At 44.9% G+C, this 23,888-nt stretch overlaps 6 protein-coding genes across 6 annotated transcripts; all 6 read left to right on the forward strand.

Moving 5' to 3' along the window:
* On the forward strand, positions 1-1,395 carry LOC146440385 (taste receptor type 2 member 9-like). Its single transcript, XM_085057437.1, has one exon. The coding sequence runs from the start codon at positions 378-380 to the stop codon at positions 1,323-1,325; it is 948 nt and encodes a 315-aa protein (XP_084913563.1). The 5' UTR covers positions 1-377; the 3' UTR covers positions 1,326-1,395.
* A 3,706-nt stretch (positions 1,396-5,101) lies between these two features.
* Positions 5,102-6,295, forward strand: LOC146440386 (taste receptor type 2 member 7-like). Its single transcript, XM_085057438.1, has one exon. The coding sequence runs from the start codon at positions 5,342-5,344 to the stop codon at positions 6,293-6,295; it is 954 nt and encodes a 317-aa protein (XP_084913564.1). The 5' UTR covers positions 5,102-5,341.
* A 2,940-nt stretch (positions 6,296-9,235) lies between these two features.
* Positions 9,236-10,323, forward strand: LOC146440387 (taste receptor type 2 member 9-like). Its single transcript, XM_085057439.1, has one exon. The coding sequence runs from the start codon at positions 9,276-9,278 to the stop codon at positions 10,221-10,223; it is 948 nt and encodes a 315-aa protein (XP_084913565.1). The 5' UTR covers positions 9,236-9,275; the 3' UTR covers positions 10,224-10,323.
* A 3,915-nt stretch (positions 10,324-14,238) lies between these two features.
* LOC146440388 (taste receptor type 2 member 9-like) lies at positions 14,239-15,942 on the forward strand. Its single transcript, XM_085057441.1, has one exon. It carries the CDS (start codon positions 14,251-14,253, stop codon positions 15,202-15,204), a length of 954 nt encoding a protein of 317 aa, XP_084913567.1. The 5' UTR covers positions 14,239-14,250; the 3' UTR covers positions 15,205-15,942.
* A 2,415-nt stretch (positions 15,943-18,357) lies between these two features.
* LOC146440389 (taste receptor type 2 member 2-like) lies at positions 18,358-19,407 on the forward strand. The gene has a single exon (XM_085057442.1). The coding sequence runs from the start codon at positions 18,441-18,443 to the stop codon at positions 19,392-19,394; it is 954 nt and encodes a 317-aa protein (XP_084913568.1). The 5' UTR covers positions 18,358-18,440; the 3' UTR covers positions 19,395-19,407.
* A 2,173-nt stretch (positions 19,408-21,580) lies between these two features.
* Positions 21,581-22,865, forward strand: LOC146440390 (taste receptor type 2 member 9-like). Its single transcript, XM_085057443.1, has one exon. The coding sequence runs from the start codon at positions 21,581-21,583 to the stop codon at positions 22,541-22,543; it is 963 nt and encodes a 320-aa protein (XP_084913569.1). The 3' UTR covers positions 22,544-22,865.
* The last annotated feature ends 1,023 nt before the right edge of the window (positions 22,866-23,888 follow it).

Genomic DNA, 23,888 nt, shown 5'->3' on the forward strand with positions numbered 1-23,888 from the left:
GGAACACAAGAACCCAGATCCTGAAGCCTGACACTGATCAAACATGGATCACTCACAAAACCACAAAACTCTCCACTGCAGAAAAACATCTCTGCTCTTTGTGTCACCCAACACAGCCCCCCTGAACCAACATTCAAATAGTCCACAGTGACACTGGCCTCGAGTAAGGGGATACCCAGTACATTTACATCCCTGCACCTGCCCTGCTCCCCACAGCACTGCCACCAAAATCCCCCCAGCAGCAGCAGCAGCAGCAGCAGCTCTATAAAGCTCCTCCTGCCATCCCTGACACTCCAGCAACAGCAGCCACTGACCTGCCTGAGGCACTGCAGCCACAGTCCCCTTGGCCAGCACAGCTCTGCTCCCCAGCTCGCAGCATGGAACTTTGTCACTCTCCACAGCAACTCAATGTCACTGCATATGGGGCCACCGCTGTGGCCATCGTCACCCTCGAGACACTTGCTGGCATGTGGATAAACACTTTCATTGTTTGTGTGCTCTGCATTGCCTGGGTCAAGAAGAAAACCTTGAACTCTAATGAGAAGATCTTGCTTCTTCTGGGATGCTCCAGGACTGGCTCTTTATGCATGTCATGGGTATACTACTTCATTTCAATAATTTATCATGAATACCTTCATGTTCTGCCCACACAGCTACTGTTTGTATGTTTTCGAAGCTTTTTTAATTATTCTGACTTGTGGGTTTCTGCCTGTCTTTGCATTTTTTATTGCATAAAAATTGTCAATTTCAGGACCAGGTTCTTCATCTACTTGAAGGTAAAAATTGACAGGATTGTGCCATGGCTTTTGTTGGGGTCAGTGATTTTCTCACTGGCTATCGGACTCCTTGTTTATGATCTCGCTGATAAACCCCACTGTAACAATTCCACCGTTCCAATAAATTCATGGGAAATCAGTGTGAAGATAGATAGACATTTTTTCTCTTTTTATTTTATCAATGGCCTGGGAATTGTCACTTCATTCACAGCAGGTATCTCTTCAGCCCTTCTTCTTCTCTTTTCTCTCTGGAGACACAAACGTACAATGCAGACCAACTCCAGGAACAGCCTCAGTGTGGATGCCCACATCAAAGCCATGAAATCTATTCTCTCCTTCTTAGTAATGTACAGCATCAACATTGTATCTTTTGTTGTTACAATCGTATATCCAACAAAGAAGGGCAATCCCAAGATGTTTCTTATTTATTTATTTCTGTATGCTTTTCCAGGAGTTCATTCCCTAATTCTGATTTTCAGCAATCCCAAGCTGGTAAAGACACTGCTAAGGATTCTGCCATGTGTGAAGTGCAAGGTTTGCATGAAGTAGGAACTGCAATAAAAGTTGGAGCCCTTGCAAAATCTTGATCTTTCACTGCAGAAAACAAGTGATGTAATCTCTAATGTAACTCTCCATCCATTGTAGATGATAAAGGTGTTCAGTCTTCACCATCTAAGTTACAAAAAAATCAAATCCTTTGAAATAAGGTATTGTGATTTAAATAAATTATTAGAATTGTTGTTTAGTTTAGGTAATTCTGTGAGCTGCATTATTGTCAGTAAGAGTTTCCTTCAGACCTGACACATGGGCTGACTGCAAAAGAGCAAAAACAAAACTGAAAACCTGCCAGAACTCTTTCAGTATTCGCTGATTGAAATGACTGCACTAAGCAAGAGGTTTATGTCTATTTTTATTTACCATTCTTTCTGCTGTGGCTCTGTGCTGTGTGATATTATGGACTGTATCACTGTCTGGCAGGGGATAGTAACTCTGTGTGGACACACTCATCCCTGTCACTCACCAGAGGTGGTCACTGATGCACAAACAGTGAAGCAGGAAAGGCCCCAGGGTGCTCAGGGGGTGCAGAGCTCCCTTCCCACTCCAGCCCTGCATGTCCTCTCTGCCCTTCTCCCTGCAAGGACAGGATTCCCTGCTCTGTCTCACTGCTCTCCTGGCCTACCATGAGTTGGTGATGAGATTGGCTTTTTCCAGTAGACTCTGGCTCAGTGAAACCCCTGGGAATGTGGGTTTTGTGCAAGGTGCAGTGTGGAATAAAGCCATAGCTTCATCTCACAGTGACCCACAGGATGATATATGGGGTACCTGGGCCAGGAGCTGGCAGCTGCAGGCCTGTGAGGTCTCAGTGGGGCAAGTCAAGGCTCTCCCATGCTGGAAAAAGACAGTTCTTGACACTTCAATGGACCCAGCATGGCATACTGATCAGCCCATCAGCAACACTCGTGGCTCCTCTGAGAAAGATATTTTAAGAAAGACAAAAACATGGCCTTGCCGTCAGGAATGAGGAATACTATAAGAAACAGTGCTGAAGAACAGGGCCAGGGAAGGGAGCGAAAGGCTTGCTCTATGTGCTGGAGCTGCCCGTGAAGAGGACCATGGTGACCACCAGTTGTGCCCTGCAGCCTGTGGAGGTCCACAGTGGAACAGAGAGCCACCTGCAGCCACTGGAGGACCTCACAACACAGTAGGTGACGCAGGGGTATCCTGAAGGATTGCAGCCCATGGAGAGGCCACGCTGGAAACTGCTCATCCTGAAAGACTGCAGCCCATGGGAGGAACCCGCACTGCAGCAGGGCAAGAGTGCAGGGAAGGAGTGGAGGAGACAACTCGTTATGAGGTTGCTGTTTGCAACCCCCATTCCTCATCTCTCTGCACTGATGTAGGGGAAAGAGATAGCCAACCTAGGAATGTGAAGTTTATCCTAGGAAGGGGTTTTAGTTTGTCTTTGTTCCTCATCATCCTACTATATTTTCAATAGTCAATAAATTGATTTTCCCCTTGTCAAGTCTGTTTTGTCCATGTGAGTAAGTGGTGAGTGATTTCCCCGCCTTCACCTTGACCCATGAGGTTTTCCATCCTATTTTCCACCCCTTCCCTGCTCTGCCTGTGGGTGAGAGTGAAGGATCAGCTGGTTGGGGGTCTGGTTCATGCCCAAGGTCAACACTCCATTGCAGACCATCTACAAATAAAATAGTTTCAACATGAACAGAACAGAACAGAGCAGAACCTGAACTGGTCATTTCTGTCACCAGTCCAGGTCCAGATGCATATCTTACGCATCTCTTCTGGACACATCTCTGCAGTGAATGGCCTGGAAAGGACAGGTGCCACCACATCTCCCTTCTTTCCCGATTGCTGTGCCAAAGTTTTCCTGACCCCATTCCTACATAGCCAGACTGTACCCCTGGATGCTCCCCAGGTCACCTGTCCCAGCTCCCACCGGCTTTGCATTTCTATCTTACCCTCAGTTTGAGGAGCAGATGCTTGCTCAGCTTTGCAGCCCCCAGACTCTCGGATGAAAGAGGACAGTGGCTCCCTGACTGTGCTTTCCCAAGTGCACACCCTGCTGTCTGTGAGCACCGCAGGTGGCCAAGGGCAAGAAGGAAATTAACGCATCAAAACTGAAATTCCAATGAAACAAGAGCATGCCAGAGAGACGGACAAAACCATGACATGTCTAATGTAAGTACTACAGGGACTTCATAGTGAAAGTCCTATTGCCCAGAGTGTCAGTTAGGGTAGAGGCAATGGCACATATTCCTCCATGGCAGGTTTTTCTTAGAGCATTCCTCTCCAGCTGTTAATAACTGCAGTAATGTGTGCAGTTTTGGTCACCACAATATAAGAAAGATATTAAACTCTTGGTGAGCATCCAAAGGAGGGCAACAAAAAAGGTGAAGGGCCTTGAAGGGAAGCTGTCTGAGGAACATCTGAGGTCGCTTGGTCTGTGCAACCTGGAGAACAGGAGACTGAGGGGATATCTCATAGCAGTTACAGCTTCCTGGTGAGGAGAAGCAGAGGGGCAGACACTGATCTCTTCTCTGTGGTGACCAGTGATAGGACTCGAGGGAATGGCCTGAAGTTGGGTCAGGGGAGGTTTAGGCTGAATATCAGAAAAAGGTTCTTCACCCAGAGGGTGATTGGGCAGTGGAATAGGCTTCCATGGGAATGGTCAGCACCAAGCCTGACAGAGCTCAAGAAGTGTTTAGGTAATACATGGTGGGATTCTTGAAAATGGTGATGTGCAGGGCCAGGAGCTGGACTCGATGATCCTTGTTAGTCCCTTCCAACTCCGCTGATTCTGTGGACATGCTTGTGCATTAGAGCTGAAATATAGGTGTAGAGGATTTGGACAGAATTTAGGCAACTAATAGCCAAACGAGCTCAATAAGGATAATCATCTAAGGCTCCATAAAAGGAGGAAGAAACAGATTCTGGAGAAGGAAGGGGTCCAGCGTGAACCAAGCTCAGATGGTAGCAATTAGTATCTGTGAGATGTGACTCAGATCTGTGTGATCTCAGATGTGTGTCCATCCAGATAGAGAAACACAAGGACCTAGTGCCATAAGACATGCACAAGGGCATCCAAAATATCCACATGGGCTGAATGACAGAAAAGTCTTGGATAATCCTTCCCTTTCTCGAGTGGTGCCACATGGGATGGATTTGAACTAAGAGCAGACACCTGTGTTTTAAGCACCTGATCCATATATTCATGCTTTGAAAACCCAGCAGTGGAGACTCTAATCTACATCCATATTTCTTTAGCGGTACCAGATTCCCCATGCAGAGCTGAGCCCAAGTCACAGCCATGGTGTGATCTTGCTATTGTAACATTTTCAATTCAGGCCCCTGTACAAGCACAGTCTCAGCACAGAGAGTTCAACTTCACACCTGTCGTAACAGAAATAACTTCTATTCTCCTCCTAAAAATATAAAACAAGCAATAAAGAACAAAACAAAATACCACCTACCCTACACTGTCTTTTCTATTCTGTTAGCAAAACCAGGATAAACTCACATCAAAGCATGGAGTGGAGAAGAGCAATATGAGGAAATGAAAATTTTCTTAAGGAAATTCTATTCCCACTATCAATATCGCAAATTAGCAAAAGAAATAATATTTTTGCATGAGTGCCTCCAAAACTAACTTGAACATTGTAGGTGACCAAGGGACACAAGAACGCAAATCCTGAAGCCTGACACTGATCAAACATGGATAAGTCTCAAAACCACAACACTCCACTGCAGAAAAACATCTCCACTCTTTGTGTCACTCAACACAGCCCCCCTAAACCAACATTCAAATACTCCACAGTGACACTGGCCTCGAGTAAGGGGATACCCAGCACATTTACATCCCTGCACCTGCCCTGCTCCCCACAGCACTGCCACCAAAATCCCCCCAGCAGCAGCAGCAGCAGCAGCAGCTCTATAAAGCTCCTCCTGCCATCCATGACACTCCAGCAACAGCAGCCACTGACCTGCCTGAGGCACTGCAGCCACAGCCCCCTTGGCCAGCACAGCTCTGCTCCCCAGCTCGCAGCATGGAAAGCTGTCACTCTCCACAGCAACTCAATGTCACTACATATGGGGCCACAACTTTGGCCATCATCACTCTCGAGACATTTGCTGGCATGTGGATAAATGCTTTCATTGTTTGTGTGCTTTGCATTGCCTGGGTCAAAAAGAAAACCTTGAACTCTAATGAGAAGATCTTACTGGTGCTGGGATGTTCCAGGTTTTTCTATTTGGCCTTCTCATGGCTATATTCCTTTCTTTTTAAAATGTATCCCAATTGCCTTCGAGTTTATCCCATAACTCAACTAATTCAAGGTGCTTCTAGCTTTTTTAATTGTTCCAACTTTTGGGTTTCTGCCTGTCTTTGTGTTTTTTATTGTGTAAAAATTGCCAATTTCAGGAACAGATTCTTCATCTACATGAAAGTAAAAATTGACAAAATTGTTCCCTGGCTCTTGTTGGGGTCAGTGATTTTCTCCATGGTTGTTGGAATCCTTTACTACAACATTATTGACAAAGCTCTCTGTAAAAACCTCAATTTCACCTGCCAAGGAAGATTGTGGAAAGCAGCTATCAAAATGGATGAACATTTTTACACTATGAATTTTGTCACTGGCTCTATATGTGCCACTTCATTCATGGCAGTCATCTTTTCTGCTGTTTTCCTTCTCTTTTCTCTCTGGAGACACAAACGCAAGATGCAGATAAACTCCATGAACAACCTCAGCGTGGATGCCCACATCAAAGCCATGAAATCTATTCTCTCTCTCTTCATAATGTACAGCATCAACTTTATGACTTTGATCTTTACTCTAATTTATTCAACGAAGAAGCAAGAACACACGATGTTTCTTGTTTTCCTAATTCATCTTGCTTTTCCAGGTGCTCATTCCCTTATTCTGATTCTCAGCAATCCCAAGCTGGAAAAGACACTGCTAAGGATTCTTTACTGTGTTAAGTGCCAGGTTTGCATGAGGTAGAAACTGCAACAAAAGTTGGAGTTCGTGCAAAATGTTGATATTTCTTTATAGAAAACAAGTTCAATTTCCAGTGCAAATCTACAGGCAGTGTAGATCACAGAGATGTTAATCTTAGAGGTTAAGAACATATATTTCAAATTCTTTGAAATAAGATTATGATGAGTTAAATAAATTATTGTTTGTATTTACTTTGGACAGCTATTGGTGATAAATTATTGTCAGTAGTAAAGACATTTAGAGCTTCAACCAATTGAAATAAACAACAGATTTATCTCTATTTTTATTTACCTTTCTTTCTGCTGTGGCTCTGTGCTGTGTGATATTATGGGCTGTATCACTGTCTGGCAGGGGTTGATAACTTAGTGTGGACACACTGATCACTGTTACTCACCAGAGGTTGTCACTGATGGACAAACAGTGAGGCAGGAAAGGTCTCAAGTTGCTCAGGGGGTGCAGAGCTCCCTTCCCAATCCAGCCCTGCATATTCTCCCTGTTCTCTCTGCCCCTCTCCCTGCAAGGACAGGATTCCCTGCTCTGTGTCACTGCTCTCCTGGCCTACTTTGGCCAGCTGTACAAAGTGACCTGTTGGGTTTTGTGCAAGGTGAATCATGGAATAAAGTCACAGCTTCATCTCACAGTGCCCACAGGCAGATGTATGTGGTACCTGGGCCAGATGTTGCAGCTGGGGGCATGGGGAGCCTCAGTTGCACAAGGTCAAAACTGTCCCATGCAAGGAATAGGCAATGCTTGACCCTCCAGTGGATCCAACTTGGGACACTGCTCAGCCCATCAATGACCATTGTGGCTCCCCCAGGAAAAGAGAAGTCTTAAAGGACTGCAGGCCATGGGAGGGAGCTACACTGGAGCAGGGGAAGAGTGGAGGAGATAACTTGCTATGAATTGACTGCAGGCCCCATTCCCCATCCTCCTGCACTGCTGAGGGAGAGGAGCATGTAGAGAATCTGAGAATGAGTTAAACTGAGCCTGAGATCATTGAGGGAGGAGATAAGATATTCTAGTTTTGTGCTTGTTCCAACCCCATCCTACTCTGTTTCAATAGGCAATAAGATAAATTGGTTTTCCCTGTGCTGAGTCTGTGTTGTCTTTGAGACTAATTGGTGAGTGATCGCCCTGTCTCTCCCTTGACTCATGAGAAATTCATCTCATTTACCACTCCTGCCCCCTTGCAGAGTGAGATTGAAGGAATGACTGAGTGGGGGTCTGACAGGTTCCCAAGGCCAGCTCACCATGACAGGGCCAGCAAATGAGAAATTGTTTCAGTGTGGAAGAATACATTCAGTGCAGAAAGCTCGCTGGGCAGCTTCAGTGTGAGCTGCAGATTGTGGGGAAGTGCTGCGAGTCCCAAATGTGGTGCCAACCCTTACACAAGAAAGGACATGAGGACCTGTGTCACCAGGCAGGTGACTAGACACTTAGACACCCCAAACATCATGTGCATAGACTGGAAGGACACAAAATCCCTGCAATTCACTTGTTTGGGGATCCTCCTCAGAGGCACCCAGCTCGAGCTGCTTCTGTGTTACTGTGCCATGATTAAACTGCTTTAAAGATCCAGACATCAGAGACTCTGCTGTGGGAAACCCAGAGCCAAGCTGTTGAGGAAACCTGTTCTGGCTCTGTGAGTCTGGGGAGTGAAGTGGGGCACGTGCCCACTGTGAAGGGGCTTCAGTCCCAGCAGTGACTGTCTCTGGTGGTGGGGGAGAACTGCCAGAGAGCCTCCTGGGTGGTGAGACAGGAAAGTTGCCTTCACACCAGCATGAACAGAGCAGAAACTGATCTGGTCATTCATTTCACCAGCTCAGGCTCAGAGGGATGTTCTACCTCATGCCCAGTGCCACGGTGTGCATTTCTCATAAAAGCATCTTCAAAAAGCTTCCTTCCTAATTCTGAAGTCAGAGATACAACCATTTAGGCCAGAGGAACGTCTCAGGCACAGCAATATTTCTACTTCCAAAGACCACACATTCCATCAGGCTGCCTCACCAACCAATCCAACTCTCCTTAAACTGCTTGCCCAGAAAAAAGCAAACAAATGATTAATGCCTCTTGATAACACACCAGCCCTCCTTCTGTAGCTGGGAACAGTTTGGAGTGCAAATAATACTTCCACAAGAAGTTGGTAACACCAGCACTAAGGATATTTTGTTTTGTTTCCCAGGATTGTATCCTGGAAGAATTGTGGCTTTCTGGGCATTGAAGTTCAGTTATGGATGGAATGGATTTGCTCAGAAGAATTTGGGCAATTAATATATCTAACCAATTAGCTAAGCAAGGCTAATCATTGGGGATTTTCCAAAATAAAGAAGGATGACAAGGATTCTGGAGAGGGAAGAGGTTCAGCCTGAACCAAACTCAGATGGAAGCAATGCAGTCTGTGTGTGATGTCTCTCAGATCCCACCACAGCTGTGTGTCCATCCACATGCATAAACACAGGGGTCTGATGCATTCTGAGAGGCACAAGGGCATACAAAAAATCCACATGGTCTGAGACATACAAAGTCCCGGAGAATCTTTCCCCTCTTTGCGTGGTGCCACACAGGATGGATTTGAACTAAAAGCAGACATATGTGTTCCAACCATCTGATCCATGCCCTCCTACTTGGAAAAATCAGCACCTGAACAAACAAGTCAGTCATGAAACTACAGTACTCTCCACTGCAGAAAAACATCTCCTCTCCTTGTGTCCCAACACAACCCCCCTGAACCAACATTCAAATAGTGCACAGGGACACTGGCTTCGAGTAAGGGGATACCCAGCACATTTACATCCCTGCACCTGCCCTGCTCCCCACAGCACTGCCACCAAAATCCCCCCAGCAGCAGCAGCAGCAGCAGCAGCAGCTCTATAAAGCTCCTCCTGCCATCCCTGACACTCCAGCAACAGCAGCCACTGACCTGCCTGAGGCACTGCAGCCACAGCCCCCTTGGCCAGCACAGCTCTGCTCCCCAGCTCACAGCATGGAACTTTGTCACTCTCCACAGCAACTCAATGTCACTGCATATGAGGCCACAGCTTTGGCCATCATCACCCTCGAGATGTTTGCTGGCATGTGGATAAATATTTTCATTGTTTGTGTGCTCTGCATTGCCTGGGTCAAAAAGAAAAGCTTGAACTCTAATGAGAAGATCTTGCTGGTGCTGGGATGTTCCAGGTTTTTCTATTTGTGCTTCTCATGGCTATATTCCTTTCTTTCAACAATCTATCCCGATTATCTTCATGTTAACCCCACATTCCAAGCAGTTGTAATTATTATAAGCTTTTCTAATTGTTCTGACTTTTGTGTCTCTACCTGTCTTTGTGGTTTTTATTGCATAAAAATTGCCAATTTCAGAAACAGGTTCTTCATCTACCTGAAAGTAATAATTGACAGGATTGTGCCATGGCTCTTGTTGGGGTCAGAGATTTACGCCCTGGTTGTCGGAATCCTTGCTTTCGATGTCGCTGATAAAACCCAAGGTTACAATTCCTCCCATCCTAGAAATTTATGGAAAGTGAATATCAAGACAGGTGAAGATTTTTTCCCTTTTTATTTTATCAATGGTCTGTTATTTGCCACTTCATTCACAACAGTTGTCTCTTCTGCCCTTCTCCTTCTCTATTCTCTCTGGAGACACAAATGCACAATGCAGACAAACTCCATGAACAGCCTCAGCATGGATGCCCACATCAAAGCCATGAAATCTATTCTCTCTTTCTTAGTAATGTACAGCATGAACTTTGTAACATTGATTGTTACAATTATTTCTTCAACAAAGGAGGAAAATCCCATGATGATTCTTATTTTTGTGTTTCTGTATGCTTTTCCAGGAGTTCATTCCCTAATTCTGATTTTCAGCAATCCCAAGCTGGTAAAGTCACTGCTAAGGATTCTGCCATGTGTGAAGTGCAAGGTTTGCATGAAATAGGAACTGCAATAAAAGCTGGAGCCCTTGCAAAATCTTGATCTTTCACTGCAGAAAACAAGTGATGTAATCTCTAATGTAACTCTCCATCCATTGTAGATGATAAAGGTGTTCAGTCTTCACCATCTAAGTTACAAAAAAATCAAATCCTTTGAAATAAGGTATTGTGATTTAAATAAATTATTAGAATTGTTGTTTAGTTTAGGTAATTCTGTGAGCTGCATTATTGTCAGTAAGAGATTCCTTCAGACCTGACACATGGGCTGACTGCAAAAGAGCAAAAACAAAACTGAAAACCTGCCAGAACTGTTTTGGTATTCGCTGATTGAAATGACTGCACTAAGCAAGAGGTTTATGTCTATTTTATTTACCATTCTTTCTGCTGTGGCTCTGTGCTGTGTGATATTATGGGCTGTATCACTGTCTGGCAGGGGTTGATTACTTAGTGTGGACACACTGATCCCTGTCACTCACCAGAGGTGGTCACTGATGCACAAACAGCGAAGCAGGAAAGGCCTCCGGGTGCTCAGGGAGTGCAGAGCTCCCTTCCCACTCCAGCCCTGCATGTCCTCTCTGCCCCTCTCCCTGCAAGGACAGGATTCCCTGCTCTGTGTCACTGCTCTCCTGGCCTACCATGAGTTAGTGATGAGACTGGCTTTTCCAGTGGACTCAGGCTCAGTGAAACCCCTGGGAATGTGGGTTTTGTGCAAGGTGCAGTGTGGAATAAAGCCACAGCTTCATCTCACAGTGACCCACAGGATGATATATGGGGTACCTGGGTCAGGTCCTGGCAGCTGCAGGCCTGGAGGGTTTCATTGAGGACAGGTCAATGCTGTCCCTTGCAGGGAAAAGGCAGTCCCAGGCTCTCCAATGGACCTGCCCTGGGACACTGCTCAGCCCACCAGCGACCACGTTGGCTCCTCCGGAGAAAGAGAAGCCCTAAAGGACTGCAGGCCATGGGAGAGAGCTACACTGGAGCAGGGGAAGAATGGAGGAGATAACTTGTTATGAATTGTTTGCAGGCCCCATTCCCCATCCTCCTGCAATGCTGAGGGAGAAGAGCATGTAGAGAATCGGAGAATGAGTTAAATTTAGCCAGGGATCACTGGGGGAGGAGATAAGATATACTAGTTTTGTGCTTATTCCTACATCATCCTACTCTGTTTTCAATAGGCAATAAATTAAATTGGTTTTCCCTGTGCTGAGTCTGTGTTGTCTGTGAGTTATAATTGGTGAGTGATCTGTCTTTATCTCATTTCATGAGAAATTCCATCTAATTTGCCACTCCTGCTCTGTTGCAGAATGAAAGTGAAGGGGCAACAGACTGGGGCTCTTAGAGCTTCCCAAGGCCAACTCACCATGACAGGGCCTGCAAATGTGAAATTATTCCAGTGTGGAAGAATATATTCAGTGCAGAAAGCTCGATGAGCAGCTGCAATGCAAGCTGCAGGTTGTGGGGAAGTGCTGCGAGCCCCAAATGTGGTGCCAACACCTGGCACAAGAAAGGACATGGGGACCTGTGTAACCAGGTGACTGGACACTTAGACACCCCAAACATCATGTGCATAGACTGGAAGGACACAAAATCCCAGCGATTCACTTGTTTGGGGATCCTCCTCAGAGGCACCCAGATCGAGCTGCTTCTGTGTTACTGTGCCATGATTAAACTGCTTTAAAGATCCAGACATCAGAGACTCTGCTGTGGGAAACCCAGAGCCAAGCTGTTGAGGAAACCTGTTCTGGCTCTGTGAGTGTGGGGAGTGAAGTGGGGCACGTGCCCACTGTGAAGGGGCTTCAGTCCCAGCAGTGACTGTCTCTGGTGGTGGGGGAGAACTGCCAGAGAGCCTCCTGGGTGGTGAAACAGGAAAGTTGCCTTCACACCAGCATAAACAGAGCAGAAACTGATCTGGTCATTCATTTCACCAGCTCAGGCTCAGAGGGATGTTCTACCTCATGCCCAGTGCCACGGTGTGCATTTCTCATAAAAGCATCTTGAAAGAGCTTCCTTCCTAATTCTGAAGTCAGAGAAACATACATTTAAGCCAAAGCATCCTCTCGGGCACAGCAATATCTCTTCTTCCAAAGACCACACATTCCATCAGGCTGCCTCACCAACCAATCCAACTCTCCTTAAACTGCTTGCCCAGAAACAAACAAACAAATAATTAATGCCTCTTGATAACACACCAGCCCTCCTTCTGTAGCTGGGAACAGTTTGGAGTGGAATTATTATTTCCATAACAAGTTTTTAACACCGGCATTGAGGAGATTTTATTTTGTTTCCCAGGACTGTATCCTGAAAGAATTGTGGCTGTCTGGGCATTGAAGTTCAGTTATGGATGGAATGGATTTGCTCAGAAGAATTTGGGCAATTAATATATCTAACCAATTAGCTAAGCAAGACTAATCATTGGTGATTTCCCATAATAAAGAAGGATGACAAGGATTCTGGAGAGGGAAGAGGTTCAGCCTGAACCAATCTCAGATGGAAGCAATGCAGTCTGTGTGTGATGTCTCTCAGATCCCACCACAGCTGTGTGTCCATCCTGATGCAGAAACACAGGGGTCTGATGCATTTTGAGAAGCACAAGGGCATCCAGAAAGTCCACATGGTCTGAGACATACAAAGTCCCAGAGATTTTTTCCCCTCCTTGCATGGTGCCACACAGGATGGATTTGAACTAAAAGCAGACATGTGTGTTCCAAGCACCTGACCCATGCCTTCCTGCTTTGAAAACTCAACATTGGAGACTCTGATTTATACATCTTTATTTTTTTAAAGGTACCATGCCAGATTCCCCATGATGAGCTGCTTGAGTCCAAGCCACAGCCATGGTGTGATCCTGCTGTTGTAACATTTTGCCATGGCTCTGGCCAGGACAGAACTAATTTTTGCAGCAGCCAGGGGAGGAACACAGGGGTTATTCTATACCACTGCACTTCATTGACGGGATCAAGGGAAAGGGACTTTCTTCTGGGGAGAAGGGGTTTCTTCCAATAGTGTTTACTACTGGGGAGTTTTTCCTGTGTGAAAAATTTCTTTTCTTGTACCCTCTGCCATCAGTATTGTTGCTGTTACTGTTCATTTTCTTCTCTGATTGCTGTTTCCAGTAAATTGTTCTAATCTGAACCCAAGATCTCTGCCTTTTGTTCCTCCACTTCTCCTCTCCAGCTTGCCCAGGGGTGATGGAGATTGGGGGAGTGAAAAAGAGTGGCAGTGTGGTTTGGTGTGTCATGGTTGGGGCAAAGAACTGGGGAGGACCATTCCTAAACCATGACATATATTCATACAAAGCACTCTCGCAGAACACTCAGTTCAACTTCAAACTTGTTGAAATGGAAATAACCTCCATTCTTCTCACCAACATATGAAGAGAAGACGAAAGAAAGGAGTAATCATACAAAAAAAAACAAAAACAAAACCCAAAAACCATAAAACCAAAAAAACCTGCCCAACCCTATGGTGCGTTATCTGTTCTGTCACCACAACCAGAGAGGAAACTCACACCAAAGCATAAAGCAGAGAACCAGCAGTAGCAGGAAAATAAATCACCCTCAAGAGATGCTCTGCCCTCCATCAATATCACAAATTAGCAAAAGAAATAATATTTTTAAATGAGTGCATCCAAAACTAACTTGGTCATTGGCGGCAACCAATGGACAAAAGAACACAGATCCTGAAGCCTGGCACTGATCAAACATGGATCAGTCCCAAAACCACAACACTCTCCACTGCAGAAAAACATCTCCGCTCTGTCACTCAACACAGCCCCTCTGAACCAACATTCAAATAGTGCACAGTGACACTGGCCTCGAGTAAGGGGATACCCAGCACATTTACATCCCTGCACCTGCCCTGCTCCCCACAGCACTGCCACCAAAATCCCCCCAGCAGCAGCAGCAGCAGCAGCAGCTCTATAAAGCTCCTCCTGCCATCCCTGACACTCCAGCAACAGCAGCCACTGACCTGCCTGAGGCACTGCAGCCACAGCCCCCTTGGCCAGCACAGCTCTGCTCCCCAGCTCGCAGCATGGAAAGCTGTCACTCTCCACATCAACCCAATGTCACTGCATATGGAGCCACAGCTTTGGCCATCATCACTCTCGAGACATTTGCTGGCATATGGATGAATGCTTTCATTGTTTGTGTACTTTGTGTTGCCTGGGTCAAAAAGAAAAGCTTGAACTCTAATGAGAAGATCTTATTGCTTCTGGGATGCTCCAGGTTTTGCTATTTGTGCTTCTCATGGGCATATTGCTCTCTTTCGATAACTTATCCCAATTACCTTTATGTTCAACCCGCATTTCAAATAATTGTATTTTTTCAAAGCTCTTTTAACTGTTCCAGCTTGTGGGTTTCTGCCTGTCTTTGCGTTTTTTATTGCATTAAAATTGCCAATGTGAGGAATAGGTTCTTCATCTACCTGAAAGTAAAAATTGACAGGATTGTGCCATGGCTCTTATTGGTGTCAGTGCTTTCAGCCTCAGCTATTGGCATTACCAGCTATAATATTGCTGATAAAAAGCTCAGTAATGGCCATGATTACACCAGGAAAGAAAATTTTTCGAAAATTACTGGCAAAATGGATGAATACTTTTTCCATATCTACTTTATCTATGGCTTTGGATTTGTCACTTCATTCATAGCAGTCATCTTTTCTGCTGTTTTACTTCTCTTTTCTCTCTGGAGACACAAATGCACAATGCAGACAAACTCCATGAACAGCCTCAGTGTGGAAGCCCACATCAAAGCCATGAAATCTATTCTCTCCTTCTTTATAATGTATAGCATTAACTTTCTTTTTTTAATCTTGTCACTGATTCCTTCAACAAAGCAAGAGAAGTATGTGGCCTTTCTTGGTTTACTATTTCTGTATGCTTTTCCAGGTGTTCATTCCCTTATTCTGATTCTCAGCAATCCCAGGATGGAAAAGACACTGATAAGGATTCTGTCCTTTGTCAAATGCAAGGTTTGCATGAGTTAGGAACTGCAGTCTGTGCTGGAGCCCATGCAAAATCTTGATATTTCATTATAAAACACAAGTCACTTAATGTCTAATGCAGCTCTCTAGGCAGTGTAGATGATACAGATGTTCTCTCTTTAGCACTGAAGTTAAGAATAAATCCTTCAAATTATTTGAATCACATTAGCATGAATTAAGTTATTGTTAACATTTCATTTAGGTTATTTTTAATTTCAATTCTTGTCAATAACAAATTCCATGAGACTTGGTAGGTGAGCTGGACACAAAGGAACAGTAACAATATTGCAAACCTGACACAAGCACTTTGGCATTTGCTGATTGAAACAAATAAACTAAGTGTCATGTTTATTTGTATTTGGATTTACATTTTTTTCTGCTGAAGTGGGTCTGTTCTTTGCAATGTTATCACTGGTAACTGGACTGGTAACACTGGGTGGAGTGGGTGCACCTTGAAGGACTGCAGCCTGTGGAGACCCCATGCTGGAGACACCTGACCCAGGAGGACTGCAGCCCATGGATGGGACCCACACGTGAGCAGGGAAGAAAGTGAGGACGAAGGAGTGGAGGAGACAACTTGTTATGAACTGACTGCAACCTCCATTCACTGTCCCCCTGCCTCTCTGTGGAGGAGGTGATGGAGAAGCTGAGAATGAAAGAGTAAATTATGGCCTGTGATGAAGAAGGGGGGAAGGGGAGGGGTTCTACTTTTGTGCTTGTTCCTCATCACGCTATTCTCTTTTCAACAGCCAATAAATTAAATTCATTTTTTCCACATTTGAGTTGGTTTTGTGCATGACAGGAACTGGTGAGTGATTTCCCTGTCCGTATATTAACACATGAGCTTTTCCATCTTCTACTCCTCCTTCACTTCCACCCCTGCCCTGTTGTGCAATGAGAATAAAGGAGCAGCTGGATGGGGGCATGGCAGGTGCCCAAGCTCAACCAGCCACAGCATGTCCTCTGAACATGAAATTATTCCAGCATGAACAGAGCACAATCTGATTTGTTCATTTCTGTCCCCAGCTAAGGCACAGAGGGACATCTTACTGCATGCCAAAGGTGCCAAGGATGGGTTTTCCATCTGTTCTTGGCAGGGCTTGTTTGGCCTCCTGTTCTCCCAGGAAGAAAATATCTGCCAGGGGTGGAGACCAAACACCTGAGGACTCCCTCAGATGGGGGAGGAGCTAAAGTACAGGATCTTCTGGAAGACAGTATTCCTGTCAGCAGAGACATAAGAGGGGCTGGGGGCACTGCTAAAAATAAGGCAGTGCTCCAACACTCTTGGCAGTCACTGAGACATGAAGGAAGTGAGGAACATGTGTTCCATTTTGCTGGACCAGGAATGGGAGTTACAGCCTGTTAGACCCACGAGTCCAGAGCAAGGCCAACATCAATGTCTCCCCTTCAGCTAGAAGAAGAAACCACACCCCACTAACAAGAAAAGAGAGACACACCACTGGAGTCTACCAAAAAGTCATAACAAACTACTGCTTCCCCCTTTTTTGTTCCATTTTAGTTTTGATCACGGATTGTGCAGTTTGCCCAAAAACATGGTGGGTTTCTCTCAAGCTGTTCCCCCTGGAGTTCCCAGCCTTCACCTCTCTGGTCTTAGGGGAGACCTCTCACTGGGGCAGTTCCTGCTCTCTACCTGTACAGCACAGTCCAGCACAGACACAACTCCATTCACAGGGGCCCATCTACATGGTCAGGGGTTGTATCTCAGTCTGATCAAAACCCTGCTGCCACCAACACTTTAGAAAACACCTCAGTGTGCCCGGCATGGTGCAGCCCCAGCCTGCCCTCACAGGGACACCCCTGGGCCCAACCACTGCCTGGACCCAGACATGGACATTCCAAGTGTAAATCTTGTCCAAGAGAAGGCAAACCCTTTTGTCCTACTGCAGAGCTCTGATTTTGTAGGCACTCAGGGTTTACAGAACTCTCTCCACAAGACCATAAAATACCAGGAAAAATCCTTGTTTCTTTAATACAGCAGCTCTGTCCCATCAGTGCAATGCTGTTCCAGCTCAGAGCAGGGAGCTAAGCCAGCATCTTCACACAGATGAGTTGCACCATGTCAGCTTTATGTATCATTTAGGATTCCCCACATCATAAAAGGAGACAGAAACAGATGATGGAGAGAGGAGGTTTGGCATTAATCATGCTCTGATGGAAAAAATTCAGCCTCTGTGCAATGTGACTCAGATCCCAGTACACCTCTGTGTCCATCCCTATGCATAAAAACGGAGGTCTGGTGCCACATGAGTCACATGAGGGCATTTGAAATTTGCACATGGGACGTTAAATAAAATCTTATCCTACTTGAGATGCTGGAGGGGATTGATAAGAAACAGGAGCAGATGTGTTTCAAGCACTTGATCCATATCCTCCTAATTTGAAAACCTAGGTTTGGAGATACTGATTTTATACCATTATTTTATTAAGGTACCAGATTCCCCATGCAGAGCTGAGCCCAAACCCCAGCCACAGTACAATGCTGCTGGAGTAACACTGTCATTTCAGGCCCCTGTACAGGCACAGTCCCAGCACAGACACTCCAGATCTGTTGTAAGAGAAATAACTTCTATTCTCCTCACAAACACTTGGAGAGATGAAGAAAGAAAGAAGTAAATAAAAAACCAACAATCCTAAACAACGTAATCTGTTCTGTCAGCAAAACCAGAAGAAATTCAAATCAAAGCATAAAGCAGACAACAGGTACAATCAGGAAATGAAAATTTTCTTAAGGAAATCCTCTGACCTCCATCAATATCACAAATTAGCAAAAGAAATAATATGTTTGAATGAGTGCATCCAAAACTAATGGTCATCATAGGTGAACAAGGGACACAAGAACCCAGATCCTGAAGCCTGACACTGATCAAACATGGATCAGTCTCAAAACCACAAAACCTTCCACTGCAGAAAAACATCTCCGCTCTTTGTGTCACCCAACACAGCCCCTCTGAACCAACATTCAAATAGTGCACAGTGACACTGGCCTCGAGTAAGGGGATACCCAGCACATTTACATCCCTGCACCTGCCCTGCTCCCCACAGCACTGCCACCAAAATCCCCCCAGCAGCAGCAGCAGCAGCAGCAGCAGCAGCAGCAGCTGCTCTATAAAGCTCCTCCTGCCATCCCTGACACTCCAGCAACAGCAGCCACTGACCTGCCTGAGGCACTGCAGCCACAGCCCCCTTGGCCAGCACAGCTCTGCTCCCCAGCTCGCAGCATGGAAGTTTGTTACTCTCCACAGCAACTCAATGTCACTGCATATGGAGCCACAACTGTGGCCATCATCACCCTCCAGGTGTTTGCTGGCATGTGGATAAACGCTTTCATTGTTTGTGTGCTCTGCATTGCCTGGGTCAAAAAGAAAAGCTTGAACTCTAATGAGAAGATCTTGCTGCTTCTGGGATGTTCCAGGTTTTGGCATTTGTGCTTTTCATGGCTATATTCCTTTCTTTCAACAATCTATCCCAATTATTTTTATGTTAAACCCACTCGTAAAATTCTTTTATCTATTCAGGACTTTTTTGATTGCTCCAATTTTTGGGTTTCTGCATGTCTTTGTGTTTTTTACTGCATAAAAATTGCCAACTTCAGGAACAGGTGCTTCATCTACCTGAAAGTAAGAATTGACAGGATTGTGCCATGGCTCTTGTTGGGGTCAGTGCTTTTATCATTGGCTATCAGCAGCTCTCTCTATGACATCATTGATAAAGCACAGTGTAACAACCATAATCCTATTGGGCAAGGAAATTTTTCAAAAGTGAGTGGCAAAATGGATGATGTTTTTTTCCATATTTATTTTATCTATGGCTTTGGATTTGTTGCTTCTTTCACAGCAGTCATCTTTTCTGCCATTTTCCTTCTGTTTTCTCTCTGGAAACACAAGTGCAAGATGCAGACAAACTCCATGAACAGCCTCAGCATGGATGCCCACATCAAAGCCATGAAATCTATTCTCTCCTTCTTTGTAATATATGGCATTAACTTTGTATTTTTAACCTTGACCCTGATTCCTTCAACACGGGAGGAAAATCCCATGATGTTTCTTATTTATGTATTTCTGTATGCTTTTCCTGGTTTTCATTCCCTTATTCTGATTTTCAGCAATCCTAAACTGAAAAATACACTGATAAGGATTCTCTATGGAGTGAAGTGCAAGGTTTGCATTAGGTAGGAGCTGTGATAAAACCTGGAGCCCATGCAAAATGTTAATTTTTCACTATAGAAAATAGATAATGTAATCTCTAATGCAACTCTCTAAGGCAGTGTAGATTACACAGATTTTCTCTCCTCAACTTCCAAGTTAGGAAAACTTCATTCAAATTCTTCCAACTGGAAATGAGTTAAATAAATTACTACTATGGTTTCATTTAGACAATTCTTGGAGCTAAATTACTGTCAATAATCAGTTCATTTAGATGTACGTAGGCTGTACACAAAGGCTGTACTGCCCACAGTACGTGGGCTGGACACAAAGGGACAGTAACAATATTGCAAACCTGACACAAGCACTTTGGCATTTGCTGATTGAAACAAATCAACTAAGCATCATGTTTATTTGTATTTGGGTTTACATTTCTTTCTGCTCTGACTCTGTTCTTTGCAATGTTATCACTGGTAACTGGACTGGTAACACTGGGTAGAGTGGGTGTACCTTGAAGGACTGCAGCCTATGAAGACCCCATGCTGGAGACACCTGATCCTCAAGGACTGCAGCCCAGGGATGGGATCCACACTCGAGCAGGGAAGAAAGCAAGGAGGAAGGAGTGGAGGAGACAACTTGTTATGAACTGACTGCAACCTCCATTCACTGTCCCCCTGTCTCTCTGTGGAGGTGATGGAGAAGCTGGGAATGAAAGAGTAAACTACGGCCTGTGACGAAGAAGGGGGGAAGGGAAAGGGCCCTAGTTTTGTTCTTGTTCCTCACCATCCTACTCTATATTCCAAATGTAATAAATTAAATTAATTTTCAGAAATTCGAGTCTTTTTTGTGCATGACAGTAAATGGAGAGTGATTGAGTGGTCTCCCTGTCCTTATATCAATCCATGAGATTTTCCATCCTATTTTCCCTCCTATCCTGTTGCAGAGCAAGAGTGAAGTAGAGGCTGGTGAGAGGGTCTGGCAAGTGTCCAAATCTAACAATTCACAGCAGGTCATGTAAACATTAAATAGTTGTAACATCAACAGAACAGAATCTGATTATTCCTTTCTTTCACCAGCTCTGGCTCAGAGGGACAATTCACTGCAGATTCAGGGCCAGGTGTGCATTTTTCATATTACCAATGAATCAAAAAGATTCATTCCTGTTTATGAAATGAGAAAAAAAACCCTTTTAAACCAGAGTAACATCTTAATCACTACAATATTTCTTTTCCCCAAGACCACACAATCTCCACATGGGGTGGTAGATACAAAACCTTAGTGAATCTCTCCCCTTCTCCAAAGATGCTGGAGGGGAGGGGATGGCTTTGAACTAAAAGCAGACCCTGAGTTTTAAACACCTGATCCACACATTCCATGCATTGAAAACCCAGCACCTGAGACCCAGACCTGAACAGATTTTATACTGTTTTGTTCTCAAGGGGCCAGGCTCTCCATGCAGAGCTGAGCCCAAAATCCAGCCATGCTGTGGCCCTGCACAGTACCAGCACAGACAGTTCAACTTCACACCTGTTATAATAGAAATAACTTCTATTCTCCTCACAAAGATATGGAGAGAAGAAGAAAGAAGCAAGCAAGCAAAGATGGAAAAAACCCTGCTCTACACAGTGTTTTCTGTTCTGTCAGCAAAACCAGGAGAAACTCACGTCAAATCATAAAGCAGACAAAAGGAAATACCAGGAAATTAAAATTTTCCTAAGGAAATTCTCTGCCTGCTCTCAATATCACAAATTAGCAAAAGAAATAACAATTTTGAATGAGTACATCCAAAAGCAAATTTAACATTGTAGGTGACCAAGGGAAAAAAGGATCCATTTCTTGAAGCCTGACACTGATCAAACAGTGTCACTCAAAAACCACAACACCTTCCACTGCAGAAAAACATCTCCGCTCTTTGTGTCACCCAACGCAGCCCCCCTGAACCAACATTCAAATAGTACACAGTGACACTGGCCTCGAGTAAGGGGATACCCAGCACATTTACATCCCTGCACCTGCCCTGCTCCCCACAGCACTGCCACCAAAATCCCCCCAACAGCAGCAGCAGCTCTATAAAGCTCCTCCTGCTATCCCTCCACTCCAGCACTGACACTCCAGCACGCCGTGCTGCCACTCCAGCAACAGCAGCCACTGACCTGCCTGAGGCACTGCAGCCACAGCCCCCTTGGCCAGCACAGCTCTGCTCCCCAGCTCACACCATGGAAAGCTGTCACTCTCCACAGCAACCCAATGTCACTGCATATGGAGCCACCACTGTGGCCATCATCACTCTTGAGACATTTGCTGGCATGTGGATAAATGCTTTCATTGTTTGTATGCTTTGCATTGCCTGGGTCAAAAAGAAAACCTTGAACTCTAATGAGAAGATCTTGCTGCTTCTGGGATGCTCCAGATTTTCCTATTTGTGCATCTCATGGGTATACAACTTCCTTTCAGCAATTTATCCCAATTACCTTTATGTTCACCCCATACTTCAACTAGCTGTGTCTGTTCAAAGCTTTTTTGATCATTCCAACTTGTGGGTTTCAGCCTGTCTTTGTGTTTTTTACTGTATAAAAATTGCCAATTTCAGGAACAGGTTCTTCATCTACATGAAAGTAAGAATTGACAGGACTGTGCCCTGGCTCTTGTTGGGATCAGAGATTCTAGCCTTGGTTATTGGCATCATTGCCTACGACATCGCTAATAAACCGCATTGCAACAACCGCAATTCCACCGGACATGGAAATTTTGGGAAAGTAAATATCAAAATGGATAAACATTTTTTCCCTGCTTTTTTTCTCACTGGCTTTGGATATGCTGCTTCATTCATGGCAGTCATCTTTTCTGCTATTTTCCTTCTCTTTTCTCTCTGGAGACACAAGTGCAAGATGCAGACAAACTCCATGAAGAGCCTCAGTGTGGATGCCCACATCAAAGCCATGAAATCTATTCTCTCCTTCTTATTAATGTACAGCATTAACTTTGTATCCTTGGTCTTGAAAATGGTTTATGTCACAAAGAAGGGAAGTCGTGTGACATTTCTCATTGTAATATTTCAGTATGCTTTTCCAGGTTTTCATTCCCTTATTCTGATTTTCGGCAATCCCAAATTAGAAAAGACACTGCTAAGGATTCTTCCCTTAGAAAAAAGTGTGAAGGGCAAGGTTTGCATGAATTAGGAACTGAAATAAAATGTGGAATCCTTGCAAAATGTTGATATTTCATTACAGAAATCAAGTAGTTTAATCTCCAATGCAACTCTACAAGCAGTGTAGATGATACAGATGTTCTCATCACTGAGATTAAGAATATATCATTCAAATGCTATGAACAAGATTAATGTGATTTAAATATTTTCAGTTATAATTTCAGTTATGAAGTGACTGCACCCTTCTCTACTGCTGTGGGGGAGGTTGTTGAGGAGCAGCAGATGAAGGAGTGAAGTTGAGCCTGGGATGAAAGGGGGGTGGAGGCAGCGGGTTCTAGTTTTGTGTTTGTTCTTCATTAGACAAATAAATTAAATTCATTTTCTGCATGTCACGTCTTCTTTGTCCATGACAGTAACTGGTGAGTGATCTCCCTGTCTTCATCTCAATCCATCAGCTTTTCTGTCCTATTTTCAAACCCCTCCTTATGGGTGAGAAAGAAGGAGCAGCTGGGTGGGGATCTGGCAGCTGCACAAGGTCAACCCTCCACAGCAGGTGAAACATGAAATGCTTCCAGCATGAACAGAGCAGAACCTGAATTGGTCATTTCTGTCACCAGCTCAAGTCCAGAAGCTGATCTTAAGCATCTCTTCTGGACACATCTCCCCAGGGAATGTCCTGGAAAGGACAGGAACAGCCACACCTTTCCTTTCTTTCCCTGCTGCTGCTGCTGCTCATGCACTTCATCCTTTAACATGACAGTCCCAATTGATTGCACAAGAAAACCCTGGAGGATCCATCTTATTTCCTACATCCAGTGCAACATCATCCCTCACAACCTCACATACCATACAACCCCGCAGACAAAACAAGCACTTTACCACACAAAACACCCCAGCTGATGCAAACCACTCTGCAGATCCCTTCTTGGATCCCCATGAAACCGTTGAAAACATGACACGCAGCACAGCATCACTGCCCTGTGCACCAGCCCCACTCAGCTGGCACTGGAGGGGACAGGGTGTGCATCAGCACAGCCACCCTGCACAGCCCATGGGGAGAGCTGCAGGATGTGCCCAGCCTGGAGAGGCTGACACATGAGAGATATCAGAAGTACATGGGAATGTCTGCCCAGTGCTGGCACAGCATGGAAAACTGCTTTGGGTCACATTCCAAACTTTATGACTGTGAAGTGAAAGTGTTAAAAATATTTTTGCCACGGAAAGCATTGATGAGCAGAAGCACAGCTCAGGACCAGTTGCACAGCATTCTTATTTGCAGAGACATAAAAATGCCTAGGGGCAATGCTAAAATAAAGGCAGTGCTCCAATACCCTTGGCAGTCACAGCTGTCTGAAAGCAGCAAGGAGGGACCATGT

This window comes from Lichenostomus cassidix, chromosome 3 (assembly GCF_008360975.1).
Source record: "Lichenostomus cassidix isolate B80296 chromosome 3, HeHo_3.0, whole genome shotgun sequence".
NCBI classification, from domain to species: Eukaryota; Metazoa; Chordata; class Aves; order Passeriformes; family Meliphagidae; genus Lichenostomus; species Lichenostomus cassidix.